Source organism: Phacochoerus africanus, chromosome 9 (genome assembly GCF_016906955.1).
Source record: "Phacochoerus africanus isolate WHEZ1 chromosome 9, ROS_Pafr_v1, whole genome shotgun sequence".
NCBI classification, from domain to species: Eukaryota; Metazoa; Chordata; class Mammalia; order Artiodactyla; family Suidae; genus Phacochoerus; species Phacochoerus africanus.
Window position 1 is genome coordinate 93970283 of NC_062552.1, and position 12507 is coordinate 93982789.

The window sequence follows — 12507 nt, forward strand, 5'->3', positions numbered from 1 at the left end:
CCCAGCTTCTTTATCTGCAAAAGTGTTCCTAATAGGATATGCCCCACAGTTATTTTATCAGTGTACTTTATCATAGTTATTATTTACGGCCTAGGCCATTAAGAGTTGGGATAACATACAATTAATCTTGTCATCCCTCATTTGTTTCTAGGCTGCCACCTTAAAGACTTCGGAGATTTGAGTTTTACTCCAGTTCCCAAAGATGATCTCTACAACAACCTGATAGTGAATCCTCGCTCAGTGGGCCTCGCCAACCAGGAACTAGCAGAGGTTGTCAGTAGAGCGGTGTCAGGTGGCTACAGCTGTGTCACGGTGGGAGGAGACCACAGGTAAGCTGGGAGCCAGAGGTGGTGGAGGGGCTGGATTGCATGGTGCTTTGCGCTAATCAATGGGCCTTTGTCTGGTTTCCTCATTTAGAGTAGAATTTTTAGGGTACGATGTGCATACTTGGGTCATGAGCCACGGGAGGCATGTAGTTTCCTTTGTAGGTCACATAGTGTAAGGACAAGGTCAGAGGTAGACTAAGCAAAGTTTTTAGACAGTAGATGTTTCATACTAATTCCCTGGAAAACTTTTTTTTTAAGACAAGCTCTTTTATTTATTTTTTTATTTATTTTTTATTTATTTTTTATTTTTTTTGTCTTTTTGCTATTTCTTTGGGCCGCTCCTGCGGCATATGGAGGTTCCCAGGCTAGGGGTTGAATTGGAACTGTAGCCACCGGCCTACGCCACAGCCACAGCAACGCGGGATCCGAGCTGCGTCTGCAACCTATACCACAGCTCACGGCAACGCCGGATCGTTAACCCACTGAGCAAGGGCAGGGACCGAACCCGCAACCTCATGGTTCCTAGTCGGATTCGTTAACCACTGAGCCACGACGGGAACTCCTGGAAAACTTTCTTGAAGCTGTCTTTCACGTCAGTTATTCAGGAGAATTGGGAAGGATCTAGCGATAGGGTGAATTTGGTGTTTTTAAAAAAAGCATTTCTGTTGATAGGTTTCTTAGAGATTCCCCACTTGGCATGTGAATACCTTCTGTCCCTTCACAGTAGGGACTGAGCATTGTTCTGATGTGTTCTCAGTGTCAAGGATTAAGGGAAATGTGCCATCTATTAGGATTAGATGAAATAAATACACATGGAGTGAAGAAAATACTGAATTCTACATCTCAGAAGGAAGAGCTAGAGTCTAGGCTAGAGTCATCAGATTTCACAGGGGAGTGTGATTTGAGGTTAAGTAAAGAAGATTTTTGGTAGAAGGAAAAATGGCATGGAATATCAAGCACTTCCTTACAGAGTCTCAGTTAATCGTAAAAATATGCCACGAGGCAGATACAGTTTTATCTAATGTACTGCCGGGTACACTGAGGGACAGAGATTAGATAACTTACCCTGCATGGAGAGCCAGGAAGTAGCAGAGCTGGGATTCAAGTCCATTGTGACTGTCATGGGCAATTAAACTTTCTTTTGAGATCCTATATAGCAGCTTTGCCTGAGGTGCATAGAGAACTTTTCAGATCATTTAACAGAACTGGAAAGGCAAATAGAATCTTCCTTAGGAAGAAAATTTTAGGGTGAAATAAAGTCCCAGCTGGAGTTCCTGTCGTGGCTCAGTGGTTAACGAATCTGACTAGGAACCATGAGCTTGTGGGTTTGATCCTTGCCCTTGCTCAGTGGGTTAAGGATCTGGCCTTGCCGTGAGCTGTGGTGTAGGTCACAGACGTGGCTCGGATTTGGTGATATTGTGGCTGTGGTGTAGGCTGGTGGCTACAGCTCTGATTAGACCCCTAGCCTGGGGACCTCCATATGCCATGGGATCGGGCCTAGAAAAAGGCAAAAAGACAAAAAAAGAAAGAAAGTCCCAGCTGGAGAGAGGTGGGGGAGGGCTGTAGGAGAAGAAGGATGGAGGGAGGGGGAGGAAGAGTGAGGAAAGGGGTCTTTTAGGAGGCAACTTTCAAAGAGTTAGTTCTCTTGTGGCAAAGTGGGTTAAGGATCCCTCGTCAATGCAGTAGCTTGGGTTCCATCCCTGGCCTAGGAACTTACACATACCTCAAGGCCAAAAAAAGAGAGGGGGTTTCTGTGTCCTGCCCTATAGGCTCCTGGGCTAACTTGTGCTGGGGTAGGTCTTGGGACCTGAGGTGACTCTAGTGTGGGTTCTTGGGCACAGAATCCCTTGAAAAATAAAAAATCAGCATCACTCAGGAGTGGTGAAATAAATTATGGCTCACCTGACCTAACATTAAGACATTTCACCAAGCCATTCATTCACTACACATTTCTGGTGCACTTGTTATGTGCCAGTCACTGGTTTAGACATTTGGGATAAATCAGTGAACAAAACAACATTCCCTTAAAAAAAAAAAAAAAAAAAAGTTAGTCCCAGGTTCTCTACTGAAATTGATTAAATAATCTGAGGTTGGGTCTCAGTGCTCTCTCAAAGTTCATTTGTTGTCTTTCTTCTGGTTGGCGGCTTACTATTTGGGAACCATTGATTGATTACTATAATCCTCAAAATCCTTGGTTTTTCTTTTGTTTGTAGCTAGACTACAGCCCTATCACTGCTCCCTACTTCCTATTCAGTGCTAAAACCTAGGCTATCTGGAAGATTCTAGGAAGGAAAGGGGGATGTGTGCATAACCTGAACAGCTATGGAGTATTTTAAAGGAAGAGGTGTTTTTAGGGCACTCAACTCTTTTCACTAGTACAACCATATATGTACACTATTGTTTTAATCATCAAACCAACTCAGACTTAAATAGGTCAAGACTATTAGCCTTATCTTATAGAAAGGGAGACTGAAGTCTAGAGAAGTTAGATGACTTGTCCCATTTCACACAGCTCTTCCTGGAAAGACCCTCAGTATTCTGACTTAATCTAATGCTTTTAGCACCAGACCATGCTATCCCTTGAAAAGGTCCTGTGTGGGACATGGAGCTTAAAACACTGTCTCAGGCTGTATTGACTGTAGTTAGTTCCTAGGATTGCATAAGCTGCATTTCCCATCCATGTCAAATTCTTAGGTTCCTGGAAAGCTTGGGCAGCTTTCCAACCAGTCTCATCCGCTATATTCCTACACTTGAGACAAGACAACTGGCTAATGTAAACAGACCAAGGACAAGGAAGGTGAAAACCAGAAACACAATGATATTTGAATACTGTACTAATATATATAACATGCAGTTAAACTTGTGTTTTATTCAGTGATCTAATCAGATCTTTAATTGGGTTGTCCTGTTACTTTCCATGTTTTTCTTGGAGTTCCCCATGGTGGCTCAGCAGTAATGAACCTAACTAGCATCCATGAGGACGTGGGTTCCATCCCTGGCATCGCTCAGTGGGTTAAGGATCCTGTGATGCCATGAACTGTGGCATAGGTTGCAGACATGGCTTGGATCCTGCACTGCTGTGGCTGTGGTATAGGCCAGCAGCTGCAGTTCCGATTTGACTTTTAGCCTGGGAACTTCCATATGCTACTGGTGCGGCCCTAAAAAAGAAAAGACCAAATCAAAAAAGATCTTTGACTTTCTGCTTTAGGCGTATCACCTAATCTTTTCAAAAAGTTCTAACACTAATTTTATCGTTAAAAATTTAATAATGTTATATAATTAGATCTCCTTGGTCTCTCGAGAAGTATTAAGTAGTAGTATTAGAGTTGTTAAATATAGATCACATCATTTAGTAGGAGTTCATCTGTTGAACAAACATTTTAGGTCCTTTCCCAGGCCAAGGCTAATGGATCAAATTAAAGGGATTTGGGGGTAGCAATGACACCACACTATAGGGATAACCGGTCATCACTTTGGAATCTTTAGAACCTTCCATTTCTCTCTGTCTCTCTCACTCAAGGTTCCTCTTTGGGAGCAACAGCCCCAGGGACTCTGTCTCTTCCAAATCCAGGCTCAGTCTGGGGCCCTGACTTTGCCCTAAGGATAAACTGTGAGCTGTGTTGGCTGAGGATTTTTGTTAGTGGTGACATCTGCCAAGTGGAAGGCCTTTAAGATTATTTTATGTGTTCTTTGCAGCCTGGCAATTGGTACCATTAGTGGCCACGCCCGGCACTGCCCAGACCTTTGTGTGATCTGGGTTGATGCCCATGCTGACATCAACACACCCCTCACCACTTCATCTGGAAATCTCCATGGACAACCAGTTTCATTTCTCCTCAGAGAACTACAGGACAAGGTCAGTGGGCTGAAAGGAAGAGAAAATTGAACAGCTTGCAGAGGTTCTCCTGGGGCTTTGAGGGTCTAGTGCAATGAGACTTTTGTGAAGGATGGATTTGGGGTAGTGGTAGAAATGCTTACCATGCTCTCATTCGTTCATCAGGCAATATTTTGGACCAGGCAGTCTAGATGCCAGGGCTATAAAGGTGACCAGGACATGGTCCCTGCTCTCAGTAGGGGTTCACATCCTCATAATAAAGGAACGTGGCCGTGGGTCGTTAACTAGTGATTTGATACATTTACAGCCTGAAGACCTCTTGGTTAGAAGCTCCCAGGCCTCATTCGGTTCCGTTGGTCCAGAAGACAAGCAAAACCATGATTACCTCTAGGTAGTATTTTCCCAGGCTGTTGAGAAGACGTAGGAGACCACGTTAGGCACAGACTAGAGTCCGTATAGCCCTCCCCTCAGTGAGGGACCAAGTTAAACTAGGACAGCACAAAGGTTATTCCTTAGGTAGAATGCACGTTTTGGCTCTTGGTGACCTGAGATGGCAACTGGGTTGTTTCAAGAACCAATCTGTAAACAATGCCATAATGTGCAATGAGGTGGAAAAGGGCTAATCAGCAGTATTTCTGCTATTTAGGTAAGTTAATGAGAAACCAAGGCCACCCTAAGAGAAGGTATTTTATTCTTCTTGAGCAATCTACATTGTGTTCTTCATCCGTCCTTCTGAGTCACTTCCACTTCTATCAGTTCGCATTCCCAGGTCAAGTGTGTGTGTTGCTTTAAGCATATACAGTGCATGGGAGGAGAAAGTAGACTGCCTATGCTGGGGAGTACATGGTGATTGTCTTGGTGAGAACAAGAATCCTTGACGAATCTGGTTCATTTCCTCTCTTCGTAGGTACCACAACTCCCAGGGTTTTCCTGGATCAAGCCTTGTATCTCTTCCCCAAGTATTGTGTATATTGGACTAAGAGACGTGGACCCTCCTGAACAGTAAGTTGATACATTAGAGTTGAGCTTTGGGCCTGTCCTCGCCACTTGATGTTCTGTTTGATAGGTTGTTTCTTGCCTTAACCTGCTGTAGGTCACTATAAGGACAACCCCCTCCCCTCACCCCCACACACATTCACATTTGATTTAAAATAAGGCTCCCTTCCTTTATATCTCACCAGTTTTATTTTAAAGAATTACGATATCCAGTATTTCTCTATGAGAGACATAGATCGACTTGGTATCCAGAAGGTCATGGAACAGACGTTTGATCTGCTGATTGGCAAGTAAGTAACTACAATGGATGTGTATTTCCAGGTCCTAAAGGGAACAGGGCAGACTCTCAAAGGGCAGGACGCTTCAGCCTGTCTCTTGAGGATAATGACCTTTCTTTTAAAATAAAAGCAAAACATATACCTATAAAAAAAATTCATAAAGGGAGAGTATGAAACAGGTCATATTCTCCTGGGGTTGGGAGGGAAAAATCTCTCATGAATTTCTCCTTAGCTCCATTTTTAATGCTTATCTTTAGAGATGAGAAGCATTCATTGTTCCAACTGTCCTCTTTTTTTTTTTTTGGTCTTTTTGACTTTTCTAGGGCCGCTCCTGTGGCATATGGAGGTTCCCAGGCTAAGGGTCTAATTGGAGCTGTAGCTGCCAGCCTACACCAAAGCCACAGCAATGCAGGATCCGAGCCACATCTGCGACCTACACCACAGCTCAACAGCAACGCCAGATCCTTAACCCACTGAGCAAGGCCAGGGATTGAACCCGCAACCTCATGGTTCCTAGTCAGATTCGTTAACTACTGCGCGACAATGAGAACTCCCCAACTGTCCTCTTCTTCCCAGCCTCACTACTACTACATCTGAAAGTTTATTTTTTTAGGGCTGCAACCCAAGGTATATGGAGATTACCAGGCTAAGGGTCTAACTGGAGCTGCAGTTGCTGGCCTAAACCAATCCAAGTTGCATCTGTGCCCTATAGTACAGCTCACAGCAATGCTGGATCCTTAACCCACTGAGTGAGGCCAGGGATTGAACCCATGTCCTCATGAATACTAGTTAGTTTCGTTAACCACTGAGCCAAGATGGAAACTCCCTGAAAATTTTACATTGAGCAAATCTTGGTAGTATAGAGATATGGCAGATGAATACTCATCAAATGCTAGTTAAGAATATTTTCCCAGTGCAGAGTCTTCATTTCTGGGTGATTAACTGCCACCTTGGTAGTATGCTGGGGTTTTTTTTGTTTTTGTCTTTTTAGGGCCACACCCAAGGCATATGGGGCTTCCCAGGCTAGGGATCCAATCGGAGCTGCAGCTGCCGGCCTATAACAGCAACACCAGATCCTTAACCACTGGGCAAGGCCAGGGATCAAACCTGCATCCTCATGGTTGCTAGTCAGATTTATTTCCACTGAGCCAGGACAGGAACTCTGGTAGTATGCCATTTCTTAAGCGCTTAAGAAATTTATGTAATTTAGCGTACAGGTGTTTGGTGTATGTTGGCTTCTTCAGCCATTGAACTCTTGGGCTAAAGTGATTTTAGAATTGGCAGATGGTAAGACTGCAGACATAAAGTCAGTTAAATTCAGCTGCTGTTACAGAATAATAGCAACTGTAACTTAGATCAGTCTCACTTAAACTAGAATCTGTCAGAACCAGTGTTGCATGGAAGTGAAGAATTCCTCCCTTTACTGATAGTTCTTAAAATTTAAGAGGCTAAAGGGTAAGTCAGAAATATACATTGCAGTTAGTCTGAGGCACTCAGAATAAAAAGCAAAATTATGAAAAAGTACATAAGAAGCTAATGTATTCAGTAACTTCCAGAACAGGAAATCTAGAAATATGCTGCATTAACAAAGGACTACGATTAACAAAATCAAGAAGTTGCAACTGTAGGAAGGATGAATGTCCAAACAACCCAAATGATTGTTTTCTTATTCTCCTTTTAAGAAGACAAAGGCCAATCCATCTGAGTTTTGATATTGATGCATTTGACCCTACCCTGGCTCCAGCCACAGGAACTCCTGTTGTAGGGGGACTAACCTATCGAGAAGGCATGTATATTACTGAGGAAATACACAATACAGGTAAGCAGTGATCAACCTGTTAACCACATAAGTAAACATGCTGAAGCCTCTTGCCTACCAGGGGATCACCTCTACTATTAATGTGTTACTGCAGACATTGCTTTAAACGTCTATAGCTAAAAGTCATGTGGTCAAGATAAGGGTAGACATTTAGAGGCATTTTTGGACCTAGCTTATAACAAAATATGCCAAAGTAACACTGAATAAAAATCTTCTACTTAAACACTTAATAAGTACAAGAAAAAACTGCCAAAACAATGCAGTTCTTTGAATTTGGATTGTATAAAGTCAGGCTAAGGTTAAAAGACAAGGCCAAATAGTTACAATTTTTATCCTGACACTAAGAGGCTGGTTCACTGGGAGTTGGGAATGTACAGTTAAAGCCTCTCTTGAAGCTATTTCAAAGCCGGACAATACCTTGAGTCCTTTCATGTAATATGAGTCTTATACTAGAGCTTGTTTGATAGGAACTGTTATATGGGGATATTACAAGATGAATGGCTGACAGAAACACTAATAAATGGAAAGCTAGATCACCAGAAGTAGCTGTAAGAGGTTATTCTTCCGAAACTTATACCTCTTTGCAAATAGTTTTCAACTCTCATTAGCCAGTGAACCTGGAAGTTCAGTTCTCCACTCTGCTTCCCTGGAGATACCACTTAGAACAGGGGTTAGTAGCCTCTGGCACTTAGATGGGGCAGCAGTCATACCCTGTCCCTCCCCTGTTGCAATGTTACTCTGTTCCAAAAGGCTGGCTGTCTTGACACTGTCAACCAGAGATAAAGCAGTATGCTTGAACTGATTCATATGGTGGCAACAGCCTGGAACCATGGGTAATAATAGATATTTTTTAACAGACTGAACCCTCTATTTAATTCTGGGCTTTGCAGAAGGTTGGTGGGAATCAGACACAAATCATGGGGCGCAGATACATGCACAGGAATTGGTGGAAATGCTACAGTAACATACCTGCTCACTGCAGTTTTGCACAGACACTGAACTATGCATAAGGGAAGGCACTCGGAGTGTACGCAATAGCACTGAACATAGTATATACTATTAAACACTGAACCAATTATTACATTATTATACTGTAATATCCATTAGATATATTCACCCATGTTTCCAGGCTTCATGGCCACCTTCAATATTTGGATACTTGTATTCTGATACTAGTTTCTTCAGATGACTCTTGAAGAGGTAGATTAACTTTACCCAGAATAATCAACTACAAGTAATTCTCCAGAAGTAGGTTGTATATATGTGTTGTAGGGAGGAGCAGAGGACGGATCTGGATAGGTTCTTTTCTACCTCAAATCTTTGGCCTAACTTCCCAAACCCTCACAGAAGGTATGACCAAGTCTTCCCTTGACCAAATGCAAGATACTGGGTCAGTCTGATGAGAGATCTAAAAGCTGTATCAGACAGGGAGCATGCCTTCAGACCTCTGACTTGCAGGGGTGAGAGGCGCATGTGGTGCCTTAAGAAAGAGCGCCAAGTTCAAAAATGGGAACAGAGCTCTGGCTGGTGAGAGGAGAGCTCTCTTCACACAACTTGAGGCAGGTACCCGGGAGTTTCCTGGAAATGATACATTTTCCAAGTAGGTTGGAAACTCCTAGTACCACCTCCACCTGCTTCTCACCCTGATCCAGCTCTTATCCTATCCAGAAAGCTTGTCATGTTCATCCAACAGGGATAACTGATTTTATTACCTTAAAGGTTTCTTTCGATCCTATGCTGGTATACCACTGCTTTTAACTTAAATTCATGCCTGAGAGGATGCAGTATAAGGGGCTTCCCTGATAGTGGATAAATTGTACAGCAGAAAAATGACTTGAGGGAGTTCCCGTTGTGGCGCAGCAGAAACAAACCCGACTAGGAACCATGAGGTTGCAGGTTTGATCTCTGGCCTCGCTCAGTGGGTGAAGGATCCAGTGTTGCTGTGGCTCTGGTGTAGGCTGGTGGCTGCAGCTTCAATTAGACCCTTAGCCTGGGAACCTCCCTATGCTGCAGGTGTGGCCCTAAAAAGACAAAAAAAAAAAAAAAGACTTGATTTTTACCTTGGCTTGCTCTACCCCGGTGAAACGACACTCACTGAAAGTAGCAGCTGGGAAGTTTTCTGAGGTTCTGTCACACTTTTCTTTCAGGGCTGCTCTCAGCATTGGATCTTGTTGAAGTCAATCCTCGGCTGGCCGCTTCAGAGGAAGAGGCCAAGGCTACGGCCAGCCTGGCAGTGGATGTGATTGCTTCAAGTTTTGGGCAGACAAGGGAGGGAGGGCACATTGTCTATGACCACCTTCCTACTCCCAGTTCACCAGAGGAATCGGACAGTGAAGAACGTGTACGGATTTAGAAAACACTGGCTGCTGACACAATGAGCCTCCTCGAGTTGGGAGGCATGTGAGGTGACAGATCCTAAATGCTCGTCTGGGTCAGTACTGCCTTAATGAGAACATTTGTGCATTCTCACAACTGCAAAGTTTCCTTCCCCTTCACTTTGGTGACTGATAATACTGCTGTAAATGTATTTGGGTTTTTTTTTGAAGCTCACAGGGTATTAATATGGGGGAGTACTCTGTAAAAACATAAAGAAGTCATAAACAGCATTTATTACCTTGGTATATCACACTTGTCTTATTGCTGTTCCTTCACATTTAAGTGGTTTTCCGTCGTGCCCCTTTCTCCCACAGTCTGGCTACACAGTGCCTTCTTGAACCATTAGCTCATAGCAGCGATATGATTTCTCCACACCTCTAACACCATTCATTCACAGAGTCCAAGTTCTGGTCCACAAAACCTTCCCTGTAGGAGGTTCACAGCCTGCGAAAGAATTTGTAATAAACCAGGCCTCCAAGGATGGCTAGCTCCAGTAAGATGACGATAGAAAGCAGCAGCTTGTTGGTTGTCACTCTACAAAGAGAAGCAAAGTGGGATGCAGTCAGAAGTCCAGACAACCTTCTTTCTTTCTTTTCTTTTTTTGGTCTTTTTAGGGCTGCAATCGTGGCATATGGAAGTTCCAGGCTAGGGGGCCAAGCAGAGCTATATAGCCCTCTGGCCTATGCCACAGCCACAGCCACGCCAGATCCGGTGAGCTGTGTCTGTGACCTATACCACAGGTCATGGCAATGCTGGATCCTTAACCCATGAGTGAGGCCAGGGATTAAACCCACATCCTCATGGATGCTAGTCGAGTTTGTTAACCACTGAGCCACAACAGCAACTCCCCATGCTATCTTTTGTTAACAAAAGATTCCAATCTCCGAGTCTCAGGTTTACTCTATTTATTTATTTATTTTTGGCTGTGCTCACTGCATGTGGAAGTTCCCGGGCCAGGGACTGAACCCGCATCACAGCAGTGATAATCCTTAACTGCTAGGCCACCAGGGAATTCCTCATGTTCACCCTAAACAATGTTTTCCCCTATTCCACAAGGAATTTACACTGTTTAGGAAAAGCTCACTATCCTGCTAGCTCCATGGCTCAGTTGCAGTTTTGTTTCATGCATACTACCTACACCCCCTTGCTCCAAATTCAGCCTCGGATGCAATATTTCAGCCCCTGGTTTTGTTGCTGTCAGCACTTACTTCAAGGGTTTTTTTTTAAATTAAAATTCATCTTCTTTTCTTATTAATAAGAGAGAACTCTCAAATAAGTGGCTGATTCCCATGAAGGGCAAACAAAGCCAAAAGCAAGTACTAAGCAGTAGCAGTAAAAAGTTTTCTAATCAATTTTTTACACATTTATTTCAAGGAATTTGAAGTTCTGTTCCCAGTGCTACCTTCTCTAAGGAATGTAAATTGAGATGAAAAATCCTTCCAGTGGACAAATTTTCTACTGCTCCAAATCAGAGCAGTATGTGTTTTAACAAAGGATTGTGTCCTGGTATATTTATAAATATATGATATTCTTTATTTCTTCTGCTTTATTAGGACCTTTTCAAGTTACTGTTTTAAAGATTTGACATTCTTAGTTGAAAGACATCAGAATTACAAGAAATTTATTTTTGAAACTTACTTTCTGGGGGGGGGGGGTTCCTGTTGTGGCGCAGAGGAAATGAATCTGACTAGTATCCATGAGGATGTGGGTTCAATCCCTGGCCTCGCTCAGCGGGTTAAGGATCTGGTGTTACCGTGAGCTGTGGTGTAGGTCGCAGACGCATCTTGGCTCCCAAGTGGCTGTGGCTCTGGTGTAGGCCAGCAGCTGTGGCTCCAATCCGACCCCTAGTCTGGGAACTTCCACATGCCATGGGTTCAGCCCTAAAAAGCAAGCAAACAAACAAACAAACAAACAAAAAGAAAGAAAAAAAACTTACTTTCTGGACATTGAACGGAGAATCTTCCGACTTTTGCTCAAGTTTTCACTGGTGTTTACCAGCTGAGAAGAGAAAAGAGCAATTACTTTCCCCTTCTTTCAAAAGTACACACTGTAGAAGTGAACACTCCTAAACTGACAGTGGGCATTAAGGTGTATAAGGTTGAAAAACTCCCAGAACTCAAACCAATTTAAACGACGGCCTCTGCATATAAGTGGAAGAAACTGGAAAGGACAAGATACTTGAGTACTCCTCACTATATCCCAAGGTTGCTGTGGGGAGGCTTCGGGGACTGAGCTAATCCTTCACCTTGCTACTCCAAACATAGTCTTCAAGTGCACCTTGCCAGTAACTCTGAGCAACTTAAGATCTGAATTTCATCAGCCAAACTCCAGGACAGCCTCTTGAGTTAATGTTTGTTTTTGTAGGCTGGCAGATTACCACTTTGGGGATCTGGTTATCCTCCCCCGCTCCCCCTTTTTAACCCCTTTAAGAGATACTTACATTGAATTGTGAAAGGAATTAAATCTTTTTATGCCTTTTTAAAATTTCCTTTTGGTTGCCTGTTACTAATCTATACAGCTACAGAATATTTCAACACATGGCACTTGCCATCTGTTCCTCTTCCCCAGTGGCCTTGGTAAGTTGATCTCTCAGCTCATTCCTTAGCTTTTAAATTCAACTAATTCACCTGGTATATTCAAAAGTAAAAAAAAAAAAAACCCACACAATCCATAAATAAGCTGCCTTTTCTACAGCTTACCTTGAATTTAGGACTTTACTGGGAATTTTCATTGCAGAGGGAGGGGCATCATTCTGACTTAATTTTAAGATGGAGAATTATAGCTACTAAGATATATCAGAAAATCATCTAAAATCTCCACACTGAGCTATGACCTTCCCATCTAAGTCTTGCCAATGTATCTACTTTCCAGTTTGCC

General features: G+C 43.1%; 2 protein-coding genes across 3 annotated transcripts in view; one reads left to right on the forward strand and one right to left on the reverse strand.

Annotated features, from left to right (window-relative positions):
- Nucleotides 1–9875, forward strand: part of ARG2 (arginase 2) — a 40795-nt gene extending 30920 nt beyond the window's left edge. The window contains exons 3-8 of the mRNA XM_047794593.1: nucleotides 152–329; nucleotides 4023–4182; nucleotides 5069–5163; nucleotides 5343–5447; nucleotides 7118–7254; nucleotides 9402–9875. Coding sequence (XP_047650549.1) covers nucleotides 152–329; nucleotides 4023–4182; nucleotides 5069–5163; nucleotides 5343–5447; nucleotides 7118–7254; nucleotides 9402–9607 — 881 coding nt within the window. The 3' untranslated portion in view covers nucleotides 9608–9875. The remainder of the gene's footprint in view (nucleotides 1–151; nucleotides 330–4022; nucleotides 4183–5068; nucleotides 5164–5342; nucleotides 5448–7117; nucleotides 7255–9401) is intronic.
- The window catches only part of VTI1B (vesicle transport through interaction with t-SNAREs 1B), a 31172-nt gene continuing 22237 nt past the window's right edge, over nucleotides 3573–12507 (reverse strand). Inside the window, exons 5-7 of one of the 2 annotated variants that reach the window (XR_007136882.1) lie at nucleotides 11567–11628; nucleotides 9869–10164; nucleotides 3573–4568 (exon numbers count right to left, since the gene is read on the reverse strand). Coding sequence is in view for 1 of the 2 variants with exons in the window: in XM_047794594.1 (XP_047650550.1) it covers nucleotides 10068–10164; nucleotides 11567–11628 (159 nt within the window). In the remaining variant the exon portion in view is untranslated. Of the gene's footprint in view, nucleotides 4569–9844; nucleotides 10165–11566; nucleotides 11629–12507 lie in introns of those variants that run through there. The other variant, XM_047794594.1, reaches the window with a different exon arrangement.